The following is a 24,097-nucleotide window of genomic DNA, read 5'->3' on the forward strand; positions in this document are numbered from 1 at the left end:
GGAGAACATACAAACTCCTTACAGACAGCACAGGATTCGAACCTATGTCTTGATTTCTGGGGCTGTAATGGAGTTGCACGAACTACTACACCAACCTGCTACCCATTAGTTCTCCCTCTTCTGGCCATCCATCCCATTGGATGATGATGTTCCTTTCAGATACTTTATAGGTTTGATACGAGGATACCCCACTCCTGAGAAAGGAACAGTGTGTGCATGAATGGATTGAGGTGACTAGGGGTTGCACAGGTCCAGACCCACTCTCTCGACATCCCCTCCCGGATCCAGTGGCAATGGTGAGGTCCAAGACGGCTGGGGGGAAATTCTGTTGCAGTGAATGGCCAACCAAAGTTCAATGCAAGGGATGGCCTTTCTGTGCTTCATGACACGTTTGCTGGATGAGCATTGACCCTACGAGAGGGTTCGTCCACCCTTTGACAGGTCTCGTTTTTCGTCCTGCAGGGTGTCAAACCACCCTCCACACCAGGCAAGCCTGGTGGGGGAGTAGGTTTAGTCACCGACCACCCAACTCTTCTCCCTTACACAGTGAAGGCAATCAGAGTCATTGTGAGTTTAGTAGTAAGCACGAAGCTATTACTGCACCAGCAACCCGGTTCGAATCCCGCACTGTCTGTTAGGAGTTTGTACGTTCTCCCAATGGCTGTGTGGGTTTTCCCCGGGGGCTCCAGTTTCCTCCCACCCTACAAGAGATTGTAGATTAATTTGGGTGTAATTGGGTGGCATGAGTTTAAATGGCTGCAATCAGCTTCTACCGTGCTGTAAATAAAATGGTTTGAATGAAGCATGCACTTTCACAGGCTCCTCTCATCATCACCTCATCCACTGAGGTGTTTGAAGCGCCGGCCTCACACCTTCCTCTGACAATAAAACTCCATGACATAAATGTCCCAGGACTCAGGAGCCATCTCCCAGCGAAGGCAAACATTGATGATGAAATTCACTGCCTCTTCTCACGTGCCAGCATAAATTTTAACTCTCTGAGGAAAAGACAAGCTGAAAATCAGAATCTCGTAGCTCAGGACAAATCCAATAATCAAATGTCCTGGAGAAACTCAGCAGAACACACGGTATCCCGACAAAGTAAAGGGTTACCAAGATTTTGGGCCTGCACCCTCATTAGGAATAGGAAAAAAGTAGGTAGATGCCTGTTAAAATGGTGGGGGGAAGAGAGGAAGGAGGAAAGGGAAGGAGGACAGAATGATGGGATGAGGCGCATGTAGGTGGGAGGACAGAAGGAAAAAATGCCAAGTGATGGGGAAGAGGACAGAGGGCCAAGAATGGTAGCTCTCCGATAGGAGAAGGACAAATCCCATCATTTACTGGACAGCAGGAATTCTGTCCTCATGCACACTCCTGAGAGTTGGACAACTTCCAACCTCATGGCATTGGGGAGATACCACTAACACTGGCCCTGGCCCACTCTGGAGCACAATCTGGTGATGAACTGTTTGCAACAAATCCTAATGGTAGTTTGCAATTGTATCATTTCATCTCTTTATTGAAGTAGGGATTGTATGTAATTAAGATCCCTCAACTGTGTTTAAATTTTAAACATATGGCACAGTAATAGGGCCCTTTCAGCCCCTGTGCCACCCAATTGACCTATAACTCCCCAGTATGTTTTGAAGGGTGTGAGGGAACTGAAACCCCCCAGAGAAAACCAATGCAGACACAGGGAGAATGTACAAACTCCTTACAGTGTGTGGGATTCAAACCCAGGTAGCTGGCACTGTAACAGCTTTGCGCTAAACACTATGTTAACTGTGCTGCCCTGTGTGAAGACTGTTGCCCAAAACCTGTCACATTTAACTTCACCTTCCTCTTTCTCTCAGGCCATTTCTTCTCTCCCACCATGATCTCAGCCATGATCGTATTGAATGGCGGAGCAGGCTCGATGGGCCATTTTTGACCTACTCCTGTTCCTACTTCTTATATTCCTATGTACCTCCCATCCCTCTCTCCTCTCTCCTCTCTCACATTATCAACCTCTCACATACAATCTCAGATCCCCCTGATACAGTGTCATGTTTGGTGTCAAATCCTTTTTCCATTTCCATTCTTGGTTCCTCTGCAAGACCCACTATTTCCTCTCAACCCTTCCTCAATTCCCCTTCCTCATTCTCCATCACTTTGCTTCAGCAGGTCCAGACAATTACCCAGGCTGTCAGACACACTATTTCTTTATTAATCTCTCAATCTCAACAATCTCTCAGTCCCAATGCTCCATCTTTGTCAAACCCCTCCAACTCTTATCATTTAATTCATTGGATATATTTCTTGTTAAAATCAAACATTAGACTACGGAACAGAGAAGAGTGCAGCAATGTCTGTACCAACCATGACACCAATTTAAACTGCACACCTGTCTGCACATGATCTATATACTTCCATTCCCTGCATGCCCATATGCCTGTCTTAATGTCTCTTCATCCTTGCTCTTGCCAGTCACGTCCAGGAACCGATAAATGAGAACTGGGTCTCCCGTGAACACACAGAGAGCAGTGTAAGGCAAGAACTTTGCCGATCCTGATGTCGAGATGAAGGAGCAATGCTCTGGCCCCAGTGCTCTGAGAGTGACATGACAGGCCCCAGTCTAGAGGCAGCAACATCAATTCAACATAATCAGCAAGAACGAGCATTGAAGACCATTCTCAGACAACTCCCAGTATCCTCATTATTCCTGGCAGGTTTTGCAAATGCTCCATGTTTTGGGGCCTCCCTCAGTTTCTGTTCTGAAACAGCACTCATTAATTTCCTGGGTATTACAGCCATTAATTATCCCTGGTGTTAATAGAAATTGGAATCTATGGACTGGACATAGTGCAGTTACAACCAAGATGTGAGCGAGCTCTAACATTAAAAACACTTCAGCCAGTATTATGGGATGTGATAGAGACCTTGTCATTTGCAAACACATTCTAAAAATAGGCATTTCCCAAATCTCCATTTCTAATGCCTGCTTTGGTTAACCACAAGAAGTAATCGGGTGAGGAAACAGATTCCTGAAAGACATCACAGCAGCTGGAGCAGTGGATGGGTTTAAGCACTGCTTTCAGGGCAGGTCTTGCTCTTTCAACTGGAGAAAGATGTTGGAATCTGAAGCAAATACCAAACCTCTGAAGAACTCATCAGGTCGAGCAGAATCTGAATAAGCAAAGGGATGGTTAATGTTTTTTGTCTGATGCAGGGTGTTGCCCTGAAACATTGACCATCGCACTGCCTCCACAGTTACTAGCCTCTTTTAAATTGCAGCACTTGGTCGCCCTCCTGGGGCAAAAGTGCTGGAAAAACTTCAGGGGATCGATCCATTAAGTCACCAATCCGATGATTTAAGGGGGATCCTGCCCCCACAATGACATGTCATTTCCTCACTGGAAATACTGCCAGATGTTCAGATGCTGGCTTCCCACTGACGCATGCACACAAGTGCTTGACATCACCGGAATAAGCGGGTCGGCCATATTCCTGTTCAAATTGCCTGTGGACGAGACCTAGGTAAGTTTAACTGGGTTCCTTGACTATCTCCGGGGTTCAGACGGGATTAACCGGGTTGGACCCTTTCTAACTGCTGCTTAACAGGGGTGCTAACCAGGCAAAAAGCCCAGTTAATCCCATTTTATACAGGATTTTGAATGGGCCTACTGGCTGACCCACTAAGTTCCAACCTCATGGCATTGGGGAGATACCACTAACACTGCCCCTGGCCCACTCTGGAGCACAATCTGGTGATGAACTGTTTGTTTCTTTCCACTGGGTGGGACAGCAAGTAGGCTCAAGCTTTGTTCATAAAGAGACAAAACTTCTCCCATTATCTTCAATCAATTATCATCTAGCTGAAAAGTACGCGCGCGTGTGTGTGTGTCCCTGTCCATGCGGGGGTGGGGGGGGGGGGCCTGTATGTGTGTGTGTGTATGTGTGTATGTGTATGTGTGCGTGTGCATGTGTCCCTGTCCATGCAGTGGCGGGGGGCCTCTGTGTGTGTGTGTGTGTGTGTGTGTGTGTGTGTGTGTGTGTGTGTGTGTGTGTGTGTGTGTGTGTGTGTGTGTGTGTGTGAGAGAGAGAGAGAGCGCGAGCATGGGGTTAGTGTTGAAAGACACTTTTCAGATCGAGTTCACATTGTTGAAGGTTTGTTGCTAGCTTGTGTAAGCTCCGGGTGCAGTGGGGAATGATGACCTTGCACAGACTGGGTTTAACTGAGGTTCGCTGATGGAAACCAGCACAAAGTTGCTCTCCCACCGACCATGTCAGTCAATAATCCTCACTCATGAACATTTTGGAAACTATCAAGCTATCTCCCAGGAGAGGGAGGGAAATCCATTGTTCTTCACCTTACCCATTTCCTGATGAATTTCCAATTTTATATTGCAAGTAAAAGAAACCACCATTTCCGTGCCCAACACTCCCACAAGACCACAGCCTCCTCATTAAGATGTAGCCTCAAGCAAAGTTAATCAGGAGTCATAACTTTACAGACGCCCAATTCCCCCTCCACTAACATCCCCTCTGGCCCTTCCTTCATCCTCTACACTTCCACTGGTTCCAGCCCTGAAAATAAATCCGGTTTTGATGAGCGTGTTGGCTAAACAGATATGTGCCATGAGGATCTGACAGCTGTTGGCTGATGTGGACTTGGTCCCAAAAACCAGGTCCGGGGCAAAGAGCAGAAGATTTGTGCTGTGGATAAGATCAACATCAGAGCCCCTCCTGCTGACTAAACGAGCATGGCTGTTTGGAGGGATATTGGAGATGAGCCAGGAGAGAAATGATTAATGAAAACATGATGCGTCAATTTCAGATCCCTGAAGGAAAATACTTTCCATTGGGCAACAAAATCCAAGCTGAGGTATTCTAAAATGTCAATCATGTGTCACGTCCTGAATATTTCATCACTTGACTCAGGATTTTTGCAGTGGAAGGTAGATTTAATTCAGAGAGTGGGGAGGGATTGTAGTGATTTCCAGTGTATCCGAGACAGATTGTAAAGCATGTTTCTGCTCTGTTTCAATGACTGATGTTTCACATGCCTTCCATGTGAAACATATTCATGCAAATCAAATTGGGAGAGACATTTTTTAAAAATCTCTTCCACATTTGCACATGAGCAGATCCATTTATTTCTTTTTAAAAATCAATAATTCACAACTACAAAGTGTTTCCTGGAAGCATTTGTAAGAGTTGACAACCATATGAAATCTCTGGAAGCACAGGAAGAGGTAATAGGGTTCTGGCCCTTTGACCCAACATGTTGATACTGGCATTGGCCCCATATTTCTCTCAACCTTTCCTATCTATGGAAAGATCTAAATATGTTTTAAAAGATAAAATTTTCCCAAGATTAACAATTACCACAAGACTCGCCCCACCAGGTTCAGGAACAGCTGCTCCCCCTCCACCATCAGACTCCTCAACAACAAACTCAATCAGGGACTCGTTTAAAGACTCTTATTTTTGCATTTTGATGCTTCATAGAAGCATCTCTCCCAGAGATACAGGGAGGTACAGACAGGAAAGGCTTTACACAGTACTCCCAGAGAATCAAGGATGTACAGAGAGGAAAGGCATAGCTTGGACCACATGAACCCCACTCAGAGGGTCAGGGTGAGGGTGCAATTCTCTCCCTGGAGGACAGCACAGAACCAGAAGCATTTTTTTTACGTTCTACATTATTAACTAAATTGAAGTCCATAATCAGTGGGCATCACCTCTGCATTGGCAAAGCCTTAAGGTTACTGGAATGGCAGCCCCTCCGTACGCTGGGAAAGGGTCAGACTGATGGACAGTAGTCTCAGGTCCTGAGCAGTTCACGTTCTGACACTCATAGTAAATCAACACAGCAGAGTATCTTGAAGAACTGCCAAATGATTTGTGCTACTTCTTGCCCTCCTTATGATTGAATCGATTGATGGGGATTTGAAATCCCAGCAACCCTTGCAGCTAATAGGTTAACCTGATAATTCCAGAAATATATCACGAATTAATGCTATGGCAAGTTCACATCTATTGATAGAAACCTCCTTCAGTGAAGATGCCTCCAGCAAGTCCTCCAATTTATTTGATTTGCTGGTGAAATTGGTTTGAACCTGGATTTGATTTGGGATCCATCAGGACCAGATTGAAACAACAATGACACAAATTGCATTTGCCCTTCTTGTCTGCAGACTGCACTCCAGAGTTTCATGTAACCATTCTAGTTACTTGATTCAAGATAAAGGATTAATTTCATTCGGATCTGGCCTGAAAAAGTGCAACAACTCAGAGACTGAGGGTGAAATGGAAAACGCACTGTGGTAAATGGGAACAGTGTGTGTTCACGATAGAAACCTAACATCAAAAGCAAAACACAGCAGATGAGGGGAACCTGAATTAAAGTACAGAAAATGTTGGAGCTACTCAATGGGTCAGGCAGCATCTACAGAGGAAATAAAACAGCACAGAAGTAGGCCCTTCAGCCCATCAAGTCAGTGTCAACCATCAACCATCCATTGACACACATTCCACATTCATATCAATCCTATCCATCCCCCAGATTCTACCCCTCACTTGGGACAATTTACGGTGGACATTCAGTCTATCACCTGAATGTATCTGAGATGTGGGAAGAAAATGAAGCACCTAGGAAATGGGGAAACCCATGCAGTCATGGGGAAAATTCCACACAGACAGGGTTGGGGCCAGGTTTGATTTTCCCTGAAGTCAAGTGTTGTGATGCATGATGGCCTAATTCTGACCTTCCCAGTTGCTGTGTTCTGCTCCCCCTGTGTACTCTGCTGTGCAGACTCTGCTGGAGAGGAGGGCAGCTTGCAGTGGGGGCTCACTCCAGTTCCTGGGAGCGACCCTGAGGACCCCCAGCCAGCATCTGTAAAGCTTCCCCGAGGGGCTCCGGAATCCTCATCCGATCCAAAGTCCTGTGGGATGGTAATTTCAGGTTTGTCCTTGACTCAGAAAAATTAACCTTCTGCTGGTCCAACAAAGTTCAGCTACATTTACCGAGAGAGGTGTTGGAAGCAGCAAATATCTGAGCTATTGCTAATTTTCAGGGAGAGATGGGGATTTGAGGACTAAACCATGTTCCATCGCTGAGCTAATCCCCCTTGTCTCAGCCAACACTAAGCACTTGGTGTGAATTGGTTCCGACCGGTGTCAATGAAACTGCTCAGTGACTGAGCAGGTAAAATATTGCCCGGTGTGAAGTGCAGGGAATGGTGCCTCTCTCTCAACCAAGAGAATGTGTATGAAAGGAGCAAGAGAAAGCCATCCGGAGCTTACTGAGAAGTTGATTTTTAGTATTACAAAGTTAAAATGAACTCTTCTTCTCTAGATAATAACATAAATCATCCTTCCCCTTCCCATAAATAAACTAATTTCAGGAAAAAAAATCACATTATGTTTGTCAAACAAAAACTATTGTTCAGCAAAGCTACAAATATGTAAACAATTCCCTTATGAGAAGAAAGAATTGTAACAAGGCGATCTCTAAAGCTTTCACCTCCAGTGACAGACCATCAATAAAATACTGAAGAGTCTTCATTTGAATACTTCAGGGAAATGCAGGGTTAAGACAGCTGGGACACATTCAGAGGATTGAGCTGTGCAAATCCGCAAAAAGCCCCAAGAGTCTGCTTCATAAAATGGCTGTTATTCCCATGTTGGTCAGTGAGAGACTAAACTCCCCTCCCCTCCACTCCTAGCATCAATGCCTTCAAATTCAATGCATTGTAAAATATGACAAATCCACTCCAGCTCTTTTACAACAGTGTCCTGTGGTGACCACAAGATAACAACTTGGAGTAAAATGAAACAACTGAAAGAAACAAAATCTCACAGCTTCACCACATTTTGTTGTTCTTCACATGAACCCAGCTGATGACAACAGTAAACATGCACTCACCTTTGTATGACAGACGGAGCCTCGGGTGGCTGGTATCGCCAGTGCTGGAAGATTGCAATTTCAGTGCAAGTAAAAGCCACACGGTGCCCAGCAGTGACATACTCCTGCAGGTCAGTCCCTCAGCTCATCCTTCACTCTTGAAATATGTTCATTCTCTCTCTCTCTCACTCACTGCTTTTTTTTTCTCTCTCTCTCGCTCTTATCCCAGTGTCAGACACTCTCCAGTGCCTTGGATTTCAATCTTCTCTTATTCGACTCTGCTGGAAGTTTAAACCCAGCTCCCTGGAGTTTTCTCAGTTCTTTCACTTTCGAGGATTTGATGGTCCAGAACAGTGGGTTTCAGTTCACCTTTCACCTCTCTTAATTGGAAGCAAAGAGCCCTCCTTGGCTCGACATACTCTCTGCAAGGGCACGTGCAAAGCCTGTGATGCAGAATGATGAGCTAAGGAATGAAGTGTTCTCGACAGAACTAGTGCACACACTGCACAGGATTGATCCCTCCCTCCTCCCCGCTCCCTCCTCCCCGCTCCCTCCTCCCCGCTCCCTCCTCCCCGCTCCCTCCTCCCCGCTCCCTCCTCCCCGCTCCCTCCTCCCCGCTCCCTCCTCCCCGCTCCCTCCTCCCCGCTCCCTCCTCCCCGCTCCCTCCTCCCCGCTCCCTCCTCCCCGCTCCCTCCTCCCCGCTCCCTCCTCCCCGCTCCCTCCTCCCCGCTCCCTCCTCCCCGCTCCCTCCTCCCCGCTCCCTCCTCCCCGCTCCCTCCTCCCCGCTCCCTCCTCCCCGCTCCCTCCTCCCCGCTCCCTCCTCCCCGCTCCCTCCTCCCCGCTCCCTCCTCCCCGCTCCCTCCTCCCCGCTCCCTCCTCCCCGCTCCCTCCTCCCCGCTCCCTCCTCCCCGCTCCCTCCTCCCCGCTCCCTCCTCCCCGCTCCCTCCTCCCCGCTCCCTCCTCCCCGCTCCCTCCTCCCCGCTCCCTCCTCCCCGCTCCCTCCTCCCCGCTCCCTCCTCCCCGCTCCCTCCTCCCCGCTCCCTCCTCCCCGCTCCCTCCTCCCCGCTCCCTCCTCCCCGCTCCCTCCTCCCCGCTCCCTCCTCCCCGCTCCCTCCTCCCCGCTCCCTCCTCCCCGCTCCCTCCTCCCCGCTCCCTCCTCCCCGCTCCCTCCTCCCCGCTCCCTCCTCCCCGCTCCCTCCTCCCCGCTCCCTCCTCCCCGCTCCCTCCTCCCCGCTCCCTCCTCCCCGCTCCCTCCTCCCCGCTCCCTCCTCCCCGCTCCCTCCTCCCCGCTCCCTCCTCCCCACTCCCTCATCCCATCTCCTCTCTCTCCCCTTCCCTCCTCTCATCTCCCCGCATTTCCCTCCTCCCCACTCCCTTCTGCCCACTGACATACATCCAGTCCATAGCCCTCCATACCGCTCCCATCCATGTACCTGTCCAATTTTTTCTTAAATGTTAAAATTGAGCCCGCATTCACCATTTCAGCTGGCAGCTGGTTCCACACTCCCACCCCTCTCGGTGTGAAGAAGCTCCCACTAAACCTTTCCCCTTTCACTCTTAACTCATGTCCTCACCTACCCCTCAGTAAAATAAAAACCTGCTGACATTTACTCTGTCGAACCCCCTCAAATTTTGTATAATTATCAAATTTCACCTCTTTTGTCTACCCTCCAGGGAATAAAGTCCTAATCTGTTTAACCTTTCCCTGTAACTCAGTTCCTGAAATCCAGACAACATCCTAGCAATCTTCTCTGCACTCTTTCTATCTTATTGCTATCTTTCGTGTTGTTAGGTGACCAAAATGGCACACTTATGTGTGGTACACAGTAATCCAAATATGGCCTCACCAATGTCTTGTGCAGCTTTACCATAACATCCCAACTCCTATATGCAATGAAGGCCAAAATGCCAAAAGCTCTCTTTACAACTCCATCTACCTCTGATGCCACTTTTAGAGAATTATGTATCTGTATTCCCAGATCCCTCTGTTCTACTGCACTCCTCAGTGCCCGACCATTCACTGAGTATGACTGTTCTTGGTTTGTCCTTCCAAAATACAGCACCTCACACTTGTCTGCATTAAATTCCTTCTGCCATTTTTCAGCCCAATTTTGCAGCTGGTCTGCTAGCTTTAAAAACCTTCTTCGCTGTCCACAACACCTCCAATCTTATCTTAGTGTCCTCTATAAACTTGCTGATCCAATTGCCACACATTATCATCCAGATCATTGATATAGATTACAAACAACAATGGTCCCAGTACCAATCCCTGGGGCACCCCACAAGTCACAGGCCTCCAGTCTGAAAAGTCATCATCCACCATCACTCTCTGGCTTCTCCCATCCAGCCATTGTTGAATCCAGTTTACTTTACCATGAATATCTAGTATCTCAATCTTCCTGACTAACCTCCCATGAGAGTCCTTGTCAAAGGCCTTACTGAAGTCCATGTCGACAATATCCACAGCTTTTCCTTCATCAACTTTCCTGGTAACCGCCTCAAAAACATGACCTACCGTGCACAAAGCCGTGTTGACTGTCCCTAATCAGTCTCCGGCTATCCAACTACTTGTATATCCGACCTCTTAGAACACCTTCCAATAATTTACCTACTCTTGATGTCAGGCTCACCATCTTATAATTTCCAAGGTTATTTTTGGAGCCTTTTTTAAACAACCGAACAACCCTCCAATCCTCTTGCATTCCACCCGTGGCTAAGCCCCTACCAGAGCCCCTACAATTTCTACACTAACCTCCCTCAAGGTCCAAGGGAATACTTATCAGACTCTAGAGATTTATCCATCCTTGTTTGCTTTAAGACAGCAAGCACATCCTCCTTTTTAATCTGTATATGTAAAATGACCTCACTGTTTGTTTTCCTTGCCTCTCATGACTCTATACCCATTTCCTGAGTGAATACTGATAAAAAAAAACCATTTAAGATCTCCCCCATCTCTTTTGGTTCCATACAAAGCCAACTACTCTGATCTTCAAAGGGACAAATTTTGTCCCTTACTATCCTTTTGCTCTTAATATACCTGTAGAAACTTTTAGGATTTTCCTTCACACAATCTGCCAAAGCAACCTCATGTCTTCTTTCTGCCTTCCTGATATCTTTCTTGAGGTTTTTAAAAAAAATTTCCTCATTTGCTCCACGTTGCCTATATCTGCTCTACACCTCGCTCTTCTTCCGAACCAGATCCCCACCAGTTTGATTCTGGACATGAAAGGATGAGCCTGTGAGGAGAGATTGTAGCAGGAAAGTTGTTTCCTCTAGTAGGTAAGACGAGAAACTGGGGACATGACCTCAAGATGTGAGGGAGTAAATATGAGAAATAAGGTGAGAAGGAACTGCTTCTCCCAGTGAGAAGGGAATCTGTGGAATTCTTTGCCCAAGGAAGCAGTGGAGGCTGCCTCATGAAAAATATTTAAGGCACAATTGGATAGATTTTATCATGGTGGAGAATTGAGTTATGGGGAAAAGGTAGGTGCATGGCAGAGTAGTCTTGAAGGGACAGATGGCTGACTCCTGCTCCTGTTTCTTGTGTTCTTATGTCCCCCTTGAATATCATTCAAATATGATTTTGTCACATTGCTCATTGTGGGAGCTTTGGTTTGCAAACATTTGTGGTTTCATTTCAAAACAATAATGCAGAGACCACACCTGAGAAGTTTTCTTTGGCTTCACGTTCTGGTGATCTCTAGATAGGAAACGCACCAGGATGTGGCCAGGATTAGAGGTACAAGTTATGGGGAGAGGTTGGACAAACCTGGATTGTTTCTCTGGAGCGTCAGAGGCTGAGGGGAGGCTTGATAGAAGTTTGTAAAATTATGAGAGGCGCTGATGGGATAGACAATCAGAATCATTTCTCACGGTGAAATGTCACATAATAGAAGGGATTGATTTAAGGTCTAGGGGAAAGTTGGAAGGAGATTTACAAGGCAAAGTAAAACATAAAAGTCTGCAGATGTCGTGATTGAAGTAAAAGCATAAAGCTGGAGAAACTTAGCAGGTCAAACAGTGCCCTTTAAACAGCAAAGATGCAAGTTTGATGTCTGTGGTAGATAAATTGAAGGAAAGCGTTCTTAGAGATAGTATTTATAAGTATATGGAGGGACAGGGTCTGATGAGGAACATTCAACATAGATTTGTGTGTGGAAGGTCGTGTTTGACCAATCTTGTTGAATTTTTTGAAGACGTGACTAGGAATGTTGATGAGGGTAGAGCAGTGGATGTTGTCTATATGGACTTCAGTAATGCCTTCGATAATGTTCCACATGGGAGGTTAGTTAGGAAGGCTAAGTCCTTGGGTATTAATTTGGAGTTAGTTAAATGGATTCAACAGTGGCTGGAAGAAAGGTTCCAGAGAGTAGTAGTAAATAATTGTTTGTCAGGATGGAGGCCGGTGTATCTCAGGGATCGGTATTGGGACCATTGCTGTTTGTCATATATATTAATGATCTGGAGGATGGGGCAGTAAATATGCAGATGATACTAAGATAAGGAGAATTGTGGATGATAAAGAGGGTTTTCAAAGATTGCAGGGGGATTTAAACTGCTTAGAGGAGTGGCCAGAAAGATGGAAGATGGAGTTTAATGGTGATAAGTGTGAGGTGCTTCATTTTGGAAAGAATAATCAAAGCAAGACATATGTGGTAAATGGGAGGGCGTTGAAGAATGCAGTGGAGCAGAAAGATCTAGGAATAACAGTGCATTGTTCCCTGAAGGTAGGAGTGCATGTGGATAGGGTGGTGAAGAAGGCCTTTAGTATGCTTGCCTATATAAATCAGGGCATAGAATATAGGAGTTGGGAAGTAATGATGAAACTGTACAAGGGATGGGTGAGGCCACATTTAGAGTACTGTGTGCAATTCTGGTCACTAATTTATAGGAAGGATATTAACAAGATAGAGAGAGTGCAGAGAAGATTTACAAAAATGTTGCCTGGGTTTCAGCATCTGGAATACAAGGAAAGATTGAGCAAATTAGGTCTTTATTCCTTGGAACGTAGAAGGCTGAGAGGGGATTTGATAGAGGTGTTTAAGATAATGAGAGGGATAGATAGAGTTGATGTGGAAAGGCTTTTCCCATTGAGAGTAGGAGAGATGGATACAAGAGGTCATGGGTTGAGAGTTGACAGGGAAAGGTTTAGGAGTAACATGAGGGGGAACTTCTTTACTCAGAGAGTGGTTACTGTGTGGAATGGGCTTCCAGGAAAGGCGGCAAAGAAAGAGTTGGATAAGTATATGGATGGGAGGGGGATGGAGGGATATGGGCAGAGTGCTGGTAAATGGGATTAGAGGAGGGAACTTGGATCAGTGCAGACTAGAAGGGCCAAATTGGCCTGTTTCCGTGCTGTAATTGTTATACGGTTATACATAACCAAGGTAATTTGTGAGATACGTTTTGTTCACAGAGTGTTGGATGCCTGGAACTGGCTGGTGGGGGAGTGGTGGAAGGAGATGTAATAGAACTGTTCAAAAAGCATCCACATAGACACAAGAGTTAGCAGGCAATGGATGCAATTGGCTACATGCAAGGAGATGGGATACATTCAAGTTGGCATCGTGGTCAGCACAGTGAAGGGGGGCTAAAGGGCCTTTTCCTGTACCGTATAGTTCTAAGATCTATGTTCTACTGACTGACAGAAAAGTTTTTTCTTGTAGCAAACTCTCAAATAAGAGACAAGGAATTCATCTGAAAATCAAGGCATCTGAGACAGAACAAGGCAGCTCTCTGGTGCAGCCCAAAGCAAGCTTTCTTGATCAACAGTAGGACGATGCCAACCGCAGGAACCATTCCATCAGTTAGCACAAAAAATAGTGTTAACCTCCTATGGACACTGTGAGATTGGCTGAGTTCCTGTGTTTTTCCTCCCATCACAGAGCTGCAGAATTTGGTGTTTCACTCAGGAAGGAAGCAGCAAGGTTCTCCATCCAGAGGGAGATGAGATTGGACCACGATGTTTGTTTCAGTATGAAGATATCAGAGATAAAGGCTTATTGAATCACCTGAATGGTGACAACTTTGGATATGCTTGGCTTCACTGTGGATATGCTGCTTGTAATCACATTGTGATTTCTGTCTCATCATGACATCAAGTAAAATGCACCTGCATGGGTCTCAGCTATTGTTTCTGTATTTTTACCGTTGCTACATAAAGGACACCGTTTAACCTGCTGAGTTTCTCCAGAATCGTGTGTTTTACTTGAATGAAACAGTAGTGGGTAGGTTAGTAAGCTTGCAGGGTGATACAAAGATCGATGGTCTTGTGAAAAGTGTGGAGGACTATTAAAGAATACAACAGGATGTATATCAGATGTAGATGTGGGCAGAGAAGTGGCAGGTGGAGTTTAATCCAGACGAGTGAGATATTGCAATTTGGGAGGTCAACTCTAAGGGGAATATATGGTTTTATTTTACTTCAACCATAGTGTCGACTACTCATCCTTCTAGAAATTAGTCCACGTCGTTCAGAGGCTCATGGTTATCAGTGTTCATCCCAGAATATCCATGCTTACATCACCACCACTGGATCCCAGTGTCAGGACCAAAATATTTCAGATCCATCACACACAAACCGTTCCCAGGCCCACACTCATCTCCAGGGTTATGATCTCAAAATAGCTCACATTTTCTTTTTCTCTCCCACCCCCTTTTTCTCAGTCTCCTTTTTCCCCTCTTTCCTCTCCCTCTATCCTTCCCTCTTCTCCCTATCTCTCTCCCTCCCCCTTTGTCTCTTTCCCCTCTCTCTCTTTCCCTCCCCCTCTCTATCTATCCCATCTCCCACTCTCCTCTTTTGATATTTTCTTCCCCCTCTCCCTCCCACCTCACTCACCTGCTTGCCCGACCTCTTTCTCTCCTTCCTCTTTCTCTCTACCTCCTTCTTCTCTCTCCCTCTCCCACTCCATACCTTTCTCCCCACCTCTTCCTCTCCCTTTCCCATCTCTCTCTCTCTCTCCCCTGTCCACCTTTAATGTGATGACTATCATCAACACTGCCTGCTGTTGGCCCACTTTTGCTGCCTTCCAGTGCTGAGGCCTGTCCTACTCAAGCTGCATTGCTGACCTCATCCTCACCCCTGAGACCTGGGTTGTGCCAGTGGAGGGAATCCTCTCCATGAACCATTGAAACATGACAAAAGACAATCCTCACCTGTCACAGTGGCCACAGCACATCTACAGATGGTGCTTTTGGGTACCTGAGATGTGACTGGGCCAATTGTTCAGATTTCAGGTTTATTGTCAGAGTACGTAGATGACATCAAATACAACCCTGAGATTCCTTTTCCTGTGGGTGAGGCAGAATTACCACTTACTGATAATGTAAAAAATACTGTAGACGTGCACAAATAAAGAGCTGTAAACAGATAACGAATGCAAACAAATTGACAAATTTCAAGGTCACAGCACAGGTTGATAGGATAGTTAAGAAGGCCTGTGGGATGTTGGGATTCATTAATAAGGGGATTGAGAGTTCAGGAGTTGAGGGGTCATGTTGCAGCTCTACAAATCTCTGGTGAGACCACAATTAGAGTATTGTGTTCAGTTCTGGTCACCTCATTGTAGGAAGGATGTGGAAGCTTGTGGAGAGGGGGCAGAAGAGATTTACTAGGAAGTTGCCTGGATTGGAAAACAAGTCTTATGAGGCCAGGTTAGCAGAGCTGGGACTTTTCTCTCTGGAGCGAAGAAGGATGAGAGGAGACTTAATAGAGGTCTACAAGATTATGAGAGGCATAGATAAGGTGGACAGCCAGCAGCTGTTTCCCAGGGCAGGAATAGCAAACACCAGAGGACATAGGTACAAAGTGAAGGGAGGGGTCTTTTTTACACAGAAAGTTGTGAGTGCCTGGAATTCCTTGCAGGGGATGGTGGTGGAGGCTGGAACATTAGGGCTTTTTAAGAAACTCTTAGGCACAAGGATGGAAGAAAATAGAAGGTTATGGGGTAGGGAGGGTTTAGGATTTTTTTAGGAAGGAATATATGGGTAGGCATAACATCGAGGGCCAAATGGCCCTCAATTCAGTTTGTACTGAATTGTTCGATGTTCTATGTTCTATGAGAATTTTTAAAAAAATCAATAAAGTGGACAAGTAAAAGTCCTTAAATGAGCCCCTGATTGAGTTTGATGTTGAGGAGTCTGATGGTGGAGGGGGAGCAGCTGTTCCTGAACCTGGTGGTACGAGTCTCGTGGCACCGATACCTCTTCCCTGATGGCAGCAGTGAGAACAGAGCATGTGCTGGGTGGTGTGGATCCTTGATGATTGCTACTGCTCTCCAATGGCAGCGTTCCCCATAGATCTTCTCGATGGTGGGGAGGGTTTTGCCTGTGGTGTCCACTATCTTTCTCAGGGCTTTACACTCAGGGGTATTGTTGTCCCCATACCAGTCTATGATGCAGTCGGTCAGCACACTTTCGACTAAACATCTGAAGCTCCACAAACCCTGATGAAGTAGGGGCCCTATTTAATTCTTGTTCTGCTGGCTCAACTTTCTCTGCCTCTGACTGCAGAGTAAGTGGTTCCACTGAACTCTGACCACTGCAAACTCCAGAAAACTGGATGTTGTTTTAAATTCGTCATTTCTCTGCACGACTCTGAAGAATATTGCTTGAACAATAGACTATTCAAAGAATATGCTATCCAGTTAACGAGTTTGGTTTCCTTGCCCTGAGGCCTAATATTATGAATGCCAGATGACTGACTAATTTTTTCAGCAAAGATTTAAGAAGCAGGAAAGGAGGGATGAAAGTAGGAACTGGTCAAAGTTCACCTGATAGAACAATCCTTCATTGTCCTCACCCAGATCCATGATCCCATACACTGGGCTAACAATGAATAAGAATCAGAATTTATCGTCATGAGCAAGTCACAAAATTGTTGTTTTGCATCTGCATCACCAGTGGAAACATTTCTATAAACCACATTACAAAATAAATAAAAATAGGGCACAAAATCTCAAAGTGAGGCAGTGTCTTGGGTTCATTGATCATTCAGGAATCTGATGGCGGAGAGAAAGAAGCTGTCCTTGTGCCGCTGAGTTCTTCTTCGTGATTGCATCGACATGGGGGCTCCAGGACAGATCCTCAGAGATGTTGATACCCAGGAATTTGAAGTTCTTGACTCTCTTTACTACTGAGCCCTTGATGAGGACTGGATTGTGTTCTCCTGACTTCCTCCTGGTCCACAATCATCTCCAAGATTTTGCTCACATTGAGCACAAGGTTGTTGATATGACACCACTCAATGAGCCGATCAATCTCCCTCCTGTTTACTTCCTCATTGCCTTCTGTAATTCTGCCAACAACCATGGTGTCATCAGCAAATTTGTAAATAGCATTGGAGTTGTGCCTGGCCCCACAGTCATGGGTATATAATGAGGAGAGCAGTGAGCTAAGCACCCATCCTTGGGGTGCGCCTGTGTTGATAGTCAGTGAGGAGACGTTGATTCCAATTCATACTGACTGGTCTTTCTATGAGGAAGTAAAGGATCCAGTTGCAGTCGGGGGGTGCAGAGCCCCAGAGTTTGTAGCTTCGAAGGGATAATGGTGTTGAAGGCCGAGCTGTAGTCGATGAAGAGCAACTGTATATACGAGTTGCTGTTTTTTTGCTGTTTTCAAGGTGATCCAGACCTATATGGAGAGCCAGTGATATTTTATCTGCTGTGGAGCAATTGTGATGATAAGCGAATTGTAGTAGGTCCAGACCTTTACTGAGGTTCATGTTAATTCTGGCCATGACCAACCACTCGAAGCATTTAATCACAGTAGATGTTAGTGCAACTTATCCACAGTAATCATAGCTTGCTTAAGTAGATGGTTGGAAAGAGAATGGTCCTAGACCATTGAGCGGCACGGTTAGCACCAGTGATTGGGACTGGAGTTAGAATCCTGTGGTGTCTGTAACGAGTTTGTACATTTTCCCCGTGTCTAAGTGGGTTTTCCCCAGAGCTCCAGTTTCCTCCCACCATTCAAAACATACCGGGGGTCATAAGTCATTGTTCCATGTAGGGAGCAATGACATGGGTAGGAAGGGTGAGGAGGCCCTGCTGGGAGAGTTTAGGGAGTTAGGTGCAACAGTGAAGCAGAAGACCTCCAGTGTGGTGATCTCAGGATTACTACCCGCGCCACGTGCTGGTGAGACTAGAAATGGGAAGATAATGCAGCTAAACATGTGGCTAATGAGGTGGTATGGGAGGGAGGGCTTCATGTTTCTGGTTCATTGGGCCCTGTTCCAGGACAGTTTGCACCTTAACTGGATGGGGAATAGCATCCTTGTGGGTAGATTTGCAAGTGCTGCTCCAGGGGGTTTAAACTAGATTTTCAGGGGGAGGGGAAGCAGAGTGATAGAGCAGAGAGTGAGGTGGGAGAGGGGTCAGGGTCATGCGAGGACTGTACGTAAAGAGAGAAAGCAGAGGTTTGTACGTGATAGAAATAATCTCCGATGTGTCCATTTCAATGCGAGGAGTATTGTCGGGAAGGCAGATGAGCTTAGGGCGTGGATTTGCACATGGGATTAGGACGTTATTGCTATGAGTGAGACTTGGCTGCAGGAGGGGCAAGATTGGCAGCTCAATGTTCCAGGGTTCCGATGTTTCAGACATGATAGAGGGGGAGGGATGAAAGGGGGAGGAGTGGCGTTGCTAGTCAGGGAAAATATCACAGCTGTGCTTAGACAGGACAGTCCTGTGGACTCACCTACAGAGGCCATATGGGTGGAGCTAAGGAACGGGAAAGGTGTGAGCACATTAATGGGCTTGTATTATAAACTGCCCAATAGTCCAGGAGAATTGGAGGTGCAAATCTGTTGGGAGATAGCAGACCACTGTAAGAAACAGAAAGTTGTGGTAGTAGGATTTTATCTTTCCGCATATTGAATGGGACTCCCTTACTGTAAAAGGACTGGATGGATTGGAGTTTGTCAACTGTGTACAGAAAAAGTTTTCTATATCAATATGTTGAGGTACTAACGAGAGAGGATGCAATACTTAATCTGTTAGGGAACCAGGCAGGTCAGGTGGCAGAAGTCTGGAGGTGAGCATTTTAGGTCCAATGACCATAATGTCATTAGGTTCAAGTTACTTATGGATAAGGATAAGTCTGGGCCTCGAGTTGAGGTTCCAAATTGGAGAAAGGCCAATTCTGTAGAAATTGTGAGGAGTTGATTGGAATCAGCTGTTTTCTGGCAAGTGGAAGCCATTCAAGAGTGAGATTTTGACAGTGCAGAGTTTGCATGTTCCTCCAGGATTAAAGGCAAAGGGAACCTTAGTTTTCAAAGGATACTGGTGATATGATTAAGAAGGAGAGGTTCATAACCGGTATAGGCAACAAAGAGCTAATGAGGTTCTTGCAGAGTATAGAAAATGTAAGAGAATAATAAAGAAGGAAATCAGGAAGGTTAAAAGAAGGGATGAGGGGGCTCTGGCAGATAATGTGAAGGTAAATCTGAAGGGTTTCTACAAGTATTTTAAGAGCAAGAGGATAACGAGACAAAATTGGTCCCCTCGAGGATCAGAGTGGTCGTCTATGTGTGGAGCCTCACGAAATGAGGGAGATCTTAAACAGATTTTTTTTGCATCAGTATTTACTCCGGAAACTGACAAATAGTGCAAATGGATGGAAGGGAAACAAATAAAAGTGTCATGCAACATGGAGATTAAGGAGGAGGAGGTGATTGCTGCCTGAGAGCGAGAAAAGGCAGACAAATCCCCTGGGCCAGATATGATATTCCCTCGGACTTTGGGGGAGACATATGTTGAAATTGCAGGGTCCCTGACGGATATATTCAAAATGTCCTTAGTCATGGGTGAGGTGCTGGAGGACTGGAGAGAAGCTCATGTTGTCCTGCAGTTTAAGAACAGCTCCAAAAGTAAACCAGTTGACTATAGGCCAATGAGCCTGATGTAAATTATTGGAAGGTGTTCTGAGAGATAGGATATGTGGGTATTTGGACAGCCTTGGGCTGATTAAGGACAGTCAGCATGGATTTGTGTGTGGTAGATAGTGTTTAATGGATTTTGTAGAGTTTTTCGAGGAAGTTATAAGATAGATGAAGGAAAGGCTGGGGATGTTGTCTACGTGGACTTTAGTAAAGCCTTTGACAAGGTTCCTCATGGGAGGTTAGTTCAGAAGGTTAAGACACTAGGTACACATAGAGGTGTTGTAAACTGGATTCGAAATTGGCTGTGTGGGAGAAAGCAGAGAGTGGCAGTGGATGGTGGCTTATCAGACTGGAGGCCTGTGACAAGTGGTGTGCCTCAGGGATCTCTGTTGGGACCATTGTTGTTTGTTTTCTATATTAATGATCTGGATGATAATGTGGTAAATTGGATCAGCATTTGCTGATGACACCAAGATATGGACAGAGAGGAAGATTTTCAAAGCTTGCAGAGGGATCTGGACCAACTGGGAGAATGGGCCAGTAAATGGCAGATGGAGTATAATGCAGACGTGTGAGATGATGCATTTTGGAAGAGCTAATCAAGGAAGGACGTACATGGTAAATGGTATGGCTCTGAGGAGCGCAGAGGAGCAAAGAGACCTGGGGATACAGGTACATTTTTCCCTGAAGGTGATGTTGCAGGTGGAGAGGGTTGTAAAGAAAGTTTTTGGCATCTTGGCCTTTATAAATCAAAGTTTCGAGTACAGGAGTTGGCATGTTATGTTGAAGTTATATAAGACAGCGGTGAGGCCAAATTTGGAGTATTGTGTGCAGTTCTGGTCACCTAGCTACAGGAAGGATATCAATAAGATTGAAAGAGTGCAGAGAAGATTTACTAGGATGTTGCCAGGTCTTCAGGAGTTACAGGGAAAGATTAAACTGGTGAGGACTTTATTCTTTGGAATGAAGAAGAGTAAGGGGAGATTTGATGGAGGTGTACAAAATTATGAGGGGTAGAGACAGAGTGGATGCAAGTAGGCTCTTTCCATTTAGATTAGGAGAGATAAATACGAGAGGACATGGATTTAGAATGAAAGAGGAGAGGTTTTGGAGTGCATATTGGGGAACTTCTTCACTCAGAGAGTGGTGGGAGTGTGGAATGAGCTGCCATCTGATGTAGTGAATACAGACTTGATCTTGAGTTTTAAGAATAAATCGGATAGATACATGGATGGGAGAGGTCAATGAATGGGAGCAGTTTATTGGAACAATAGTTGGCACATACCAGAAGGGCCAAATGGCCTGTTTTCTGTGGTGTATGTCTAAATTTTAGAAAATAAAATAAAATTTCAAAGAGGACAACATTGGAACAGGCCATTAGCCCAAATCTGCACTGAATACATTTGGCCAAAAGGAGAGGTTGCTTCCTCTGCAGGGCCAGAGAATGAGAGAATGAGGGGTCTGTACATGATAGAGGTTTATAAAATTATAAGAGACAGTAATGGAGTGGACATCAGAATCTTTTCCCCAGAGCAAAACCAATACATTCCATGAGGGGGAGAAATGTTAAAGGAGATGAGAGAGGGAAATTCTTTTTTACCCAGAGAGTGGTGGGTGCTTGGAGTTGGCTGCCGTGGTAGTGGTGGAAGTTGGTACAATTGTAGCATTTAATGGGTTGTAAATAGACACGTGAATATGGAGAGGGTGGAGGGATATCTATCAGGTGCAAGCATCAGAGCTTTAGTTTGATTTTAACATCATGTACAGCAGAGACATGTGGGCTGAAGGGCCTGTTCCTGTGCTGTCCTCTTTTGTGATCAATATATCTCACACAAGAGCTGAGGTAGTTTTCACTCTCTACCAGATGGAGTGATGGGCAAGTTTCTGGACAGTGATTACTTGCCGGTAGTTTGAAGTGTTCATACTGAAGAACAGAGCAGTTAATTAGTTGTGAAAGGGTAAAGGTGACCGTTCAGACAAGGCTTTTGACAGAGGCCAAGCAGAGACAGTTGGAGTGAGTAGCAGCCCCGTGAAGGATGAGCTCACCAGCTTGCAGCCTCTGTAATGAGCTCCTGCTGATTGCTGCCCTATAAATCTTCACCTTGCAACCTGGTTAGAGGAGCAGGCAGGGCAAAAGGTCACCTCACAATCATTAGTTGTGTCTGCCTGGTGTGAGGGTGTGTGTGTTAGTCATTCACATGAACACCAGGAGAGAAACAATTCCAATCTCTGCTTCTGAACATTGAATTTCAGTGCAGACTGAAATACTCCACATGAATTCTGTTGTCTGAGTGATCAGAACTTCGGAGCAGTGAATGTGAGCTGATGTATGCTGTACAGCTGGACACCATTTCGCTGTCTGTGAGAAGAGTGTACATTTTCCCTGTGTCTGCGTGGGTTTCCTCCCACACTTCAAAACGTACCGGGGGGTTGTAGGTTAATTGGGGAATTTGGGCTGAAAGAGCCTGTTACCATGCTGTAAATCTACATTTAAAATTCATATTTTAAAATTTAAAGTCAGGCCTGACACATGCTCAGAAGGGGTCTCCCTACCCAAAAGGCTGACCCTCATCAACTGAAGCATATCTCATGACAGGGGATGCAGCAAGTCATACTCGGAACATCCCAGAGCTGTACAACCTATCCCAGCTCATCCATGCTGATCATTGCCCATCTGTGCGAGTCCCATCGGTATTTGTTCTATATCCCTCTATCCTATCTCTGTACATGTCTCATCATTCAGGTGCCTTGCCGTTTGGCATAGGTGATCCTGTCTCTCCATCCGTCATGATTTCTGACCCTCTGAATTGTAGTTGTTGCCTCCCTTGTTCTCCTTCAGTGAAGGCTCCATCTTTTAGCTGAGACCATAGTCGATGTTGAGTTCATGATTATACAAAGGAAAAACACTGAAGTGGTTTCCTGTTGCCTTCTTCAGTTGCAGTGTTTGTACTGGACAGGTCACCCTGGCTATTGAGGCGCAGTCATCTGCCCAGCGTTTTTTTGTTTTACAACCATAAATTCCAATTTGTAGAATCTGCCTGTAAAAACCATCCACCATCTGCAATCCATGGCTTCACGTGACCCTGATTGGGAAGCTAAACAGATCCTACACCTTGCCCAAGGCTGACATGTAGGCCATCGGAAGGAAGGAGCTCTTTTCACCTCCTTTTGCTGAGCAATTGAGCAGAACTGACACCGTCAGTTTAAAGTCCTTTAAACTTTATAAATGTTCCCTCCTCAACCATTTCCCCTGACAGCTTGCTCCACGTATCCACCACCCTCTGTATGAAAAGCTAACCCCTCAGGTCACCTTTCAATCTTTCCCCTCTCTCTTTAAACTAATGCCCTCCAGTTTTAGGCTCCTACTTTGGGGAAATTACTGTGACTATTCAATTTATCTATGTCCCGTGAGGTGCTCTCTCAATCTCTGGTGCTTCAGGAAAAAAGAAGTTGTAGCCCCAACTTAAAATTCAAACCCTCCAGAACCAATAACAGCTTCATGTATGTTTCCAGCACCCTGGACATCCAGAGACACTGACAGCTCAGGGAATAGAGCACTGACCTTGTAAACCAGGAGTTGTGAATTTGTTCCTCACTGGGGCCTCATTTCTGTGAGGGGAGATGGAGAAAGTGGCAACTCTCTGTCTTCCTTACTGTAGACAAAGTTAAAGAATTTCATGCATATTACATTCAAAGTGTAGTATTATCTGACAATAATAGATCCTTTACCTTTTATCTTTCAACAGCAGGCAGCCAGATCTGTGTACAATCATCCAGACATAGTCTCTCCAACGTCTTGTACAGTTGAAACATGACGTCCCAACTCCTATGTTCGATGTAACAGTGAGACAATCACAAGAGCCCTGCAAATTCATAACAAGCAGATAACTGAAAACGAGGTCAATTGCTGAGGTGTGGCAGTGGTCTGGATAATTCCCCTGTGTGGCACCATCAATAGTCCTCGCTTGGATCTTCAACTGTGTATGGTGTTACATCATGCAAATTGTACCTATCTACAACGCCATTGGGATAGGTTTAATTTATATTACATGGGTAATTTAAAGTCATGATGTTTTGGTCATTTGTACTCTTAGCTAATTACAGATGTGCACAACAAGGACTCCAGTTCCATCCCCTTGGATTTAATTTTAAATGTAGACATACTGCATGGTAACAGGCCCTTCCGGTCCATAAGCCCAAGCTGCTCTATTACAGCCAATTAACCTACAGCTCCCGGAACGTTTTGGAGGGTGGGAGGAAACCAGAGCACCCAGAGGAATTCAGCGCAGACACGAGGAGAAGGTAGCGGATAGCACAATGCTGTTACAGGG

The 24,097-nt window shown here is 45.7% G+C and overlaps 1 protein-coding gene across 2 annotated transcripts in view; it reads right to left on the minus strand.

Annotated features, from left to right (window-relative positions):
- LOC138749001 (semaphorin-3E-like) overlaps positions 1 to 23,537 on the minus strand; it is a 107,892-nt gene extending 84,355 nt beyond the window's left edge. For both annotated transcript variants that reach the window (XM_069910003.1, XM_069910002.1), the window contains exons 1-3: positions 23,329 to 23,537; positions 15,044 to 15,178; positions 7,910 to 8,331 (exon numbers count right to left, since the gene is read on the minus strand). In XM_069910003.1, the coding sequence (XP_069766104.1) occupies positions 7,910 to 8,009 (100 nt within the window). In that variant the 5' untranslated portion in view covers positions 8,010 to 8,331; positions 15,044 to 15,178; positions 23,329 to 23,537. The remainder of the gene's footprint in view (positions 1 to 7,909; positions 8,332 to 15,043; positions 15,179 to 23,328) is intronic.
- Positions 23,538 to 24,097: the final 560 nt, after the last annotated feature.

This window comes from Narcine bancroftii, chromosome 13, assembly GCF_036971445.1.
Source record: "Narcine bancroftii isolate sNarBan1 chromosome 13, sNarBan1.hap1, whole genome shotgun sequence".
NCBI lineage: Eukaryota > Metazoa > Chordata > Chondrichthyes > Torpediniformes > Narcinidae > Narcine > Narcine bancroftii.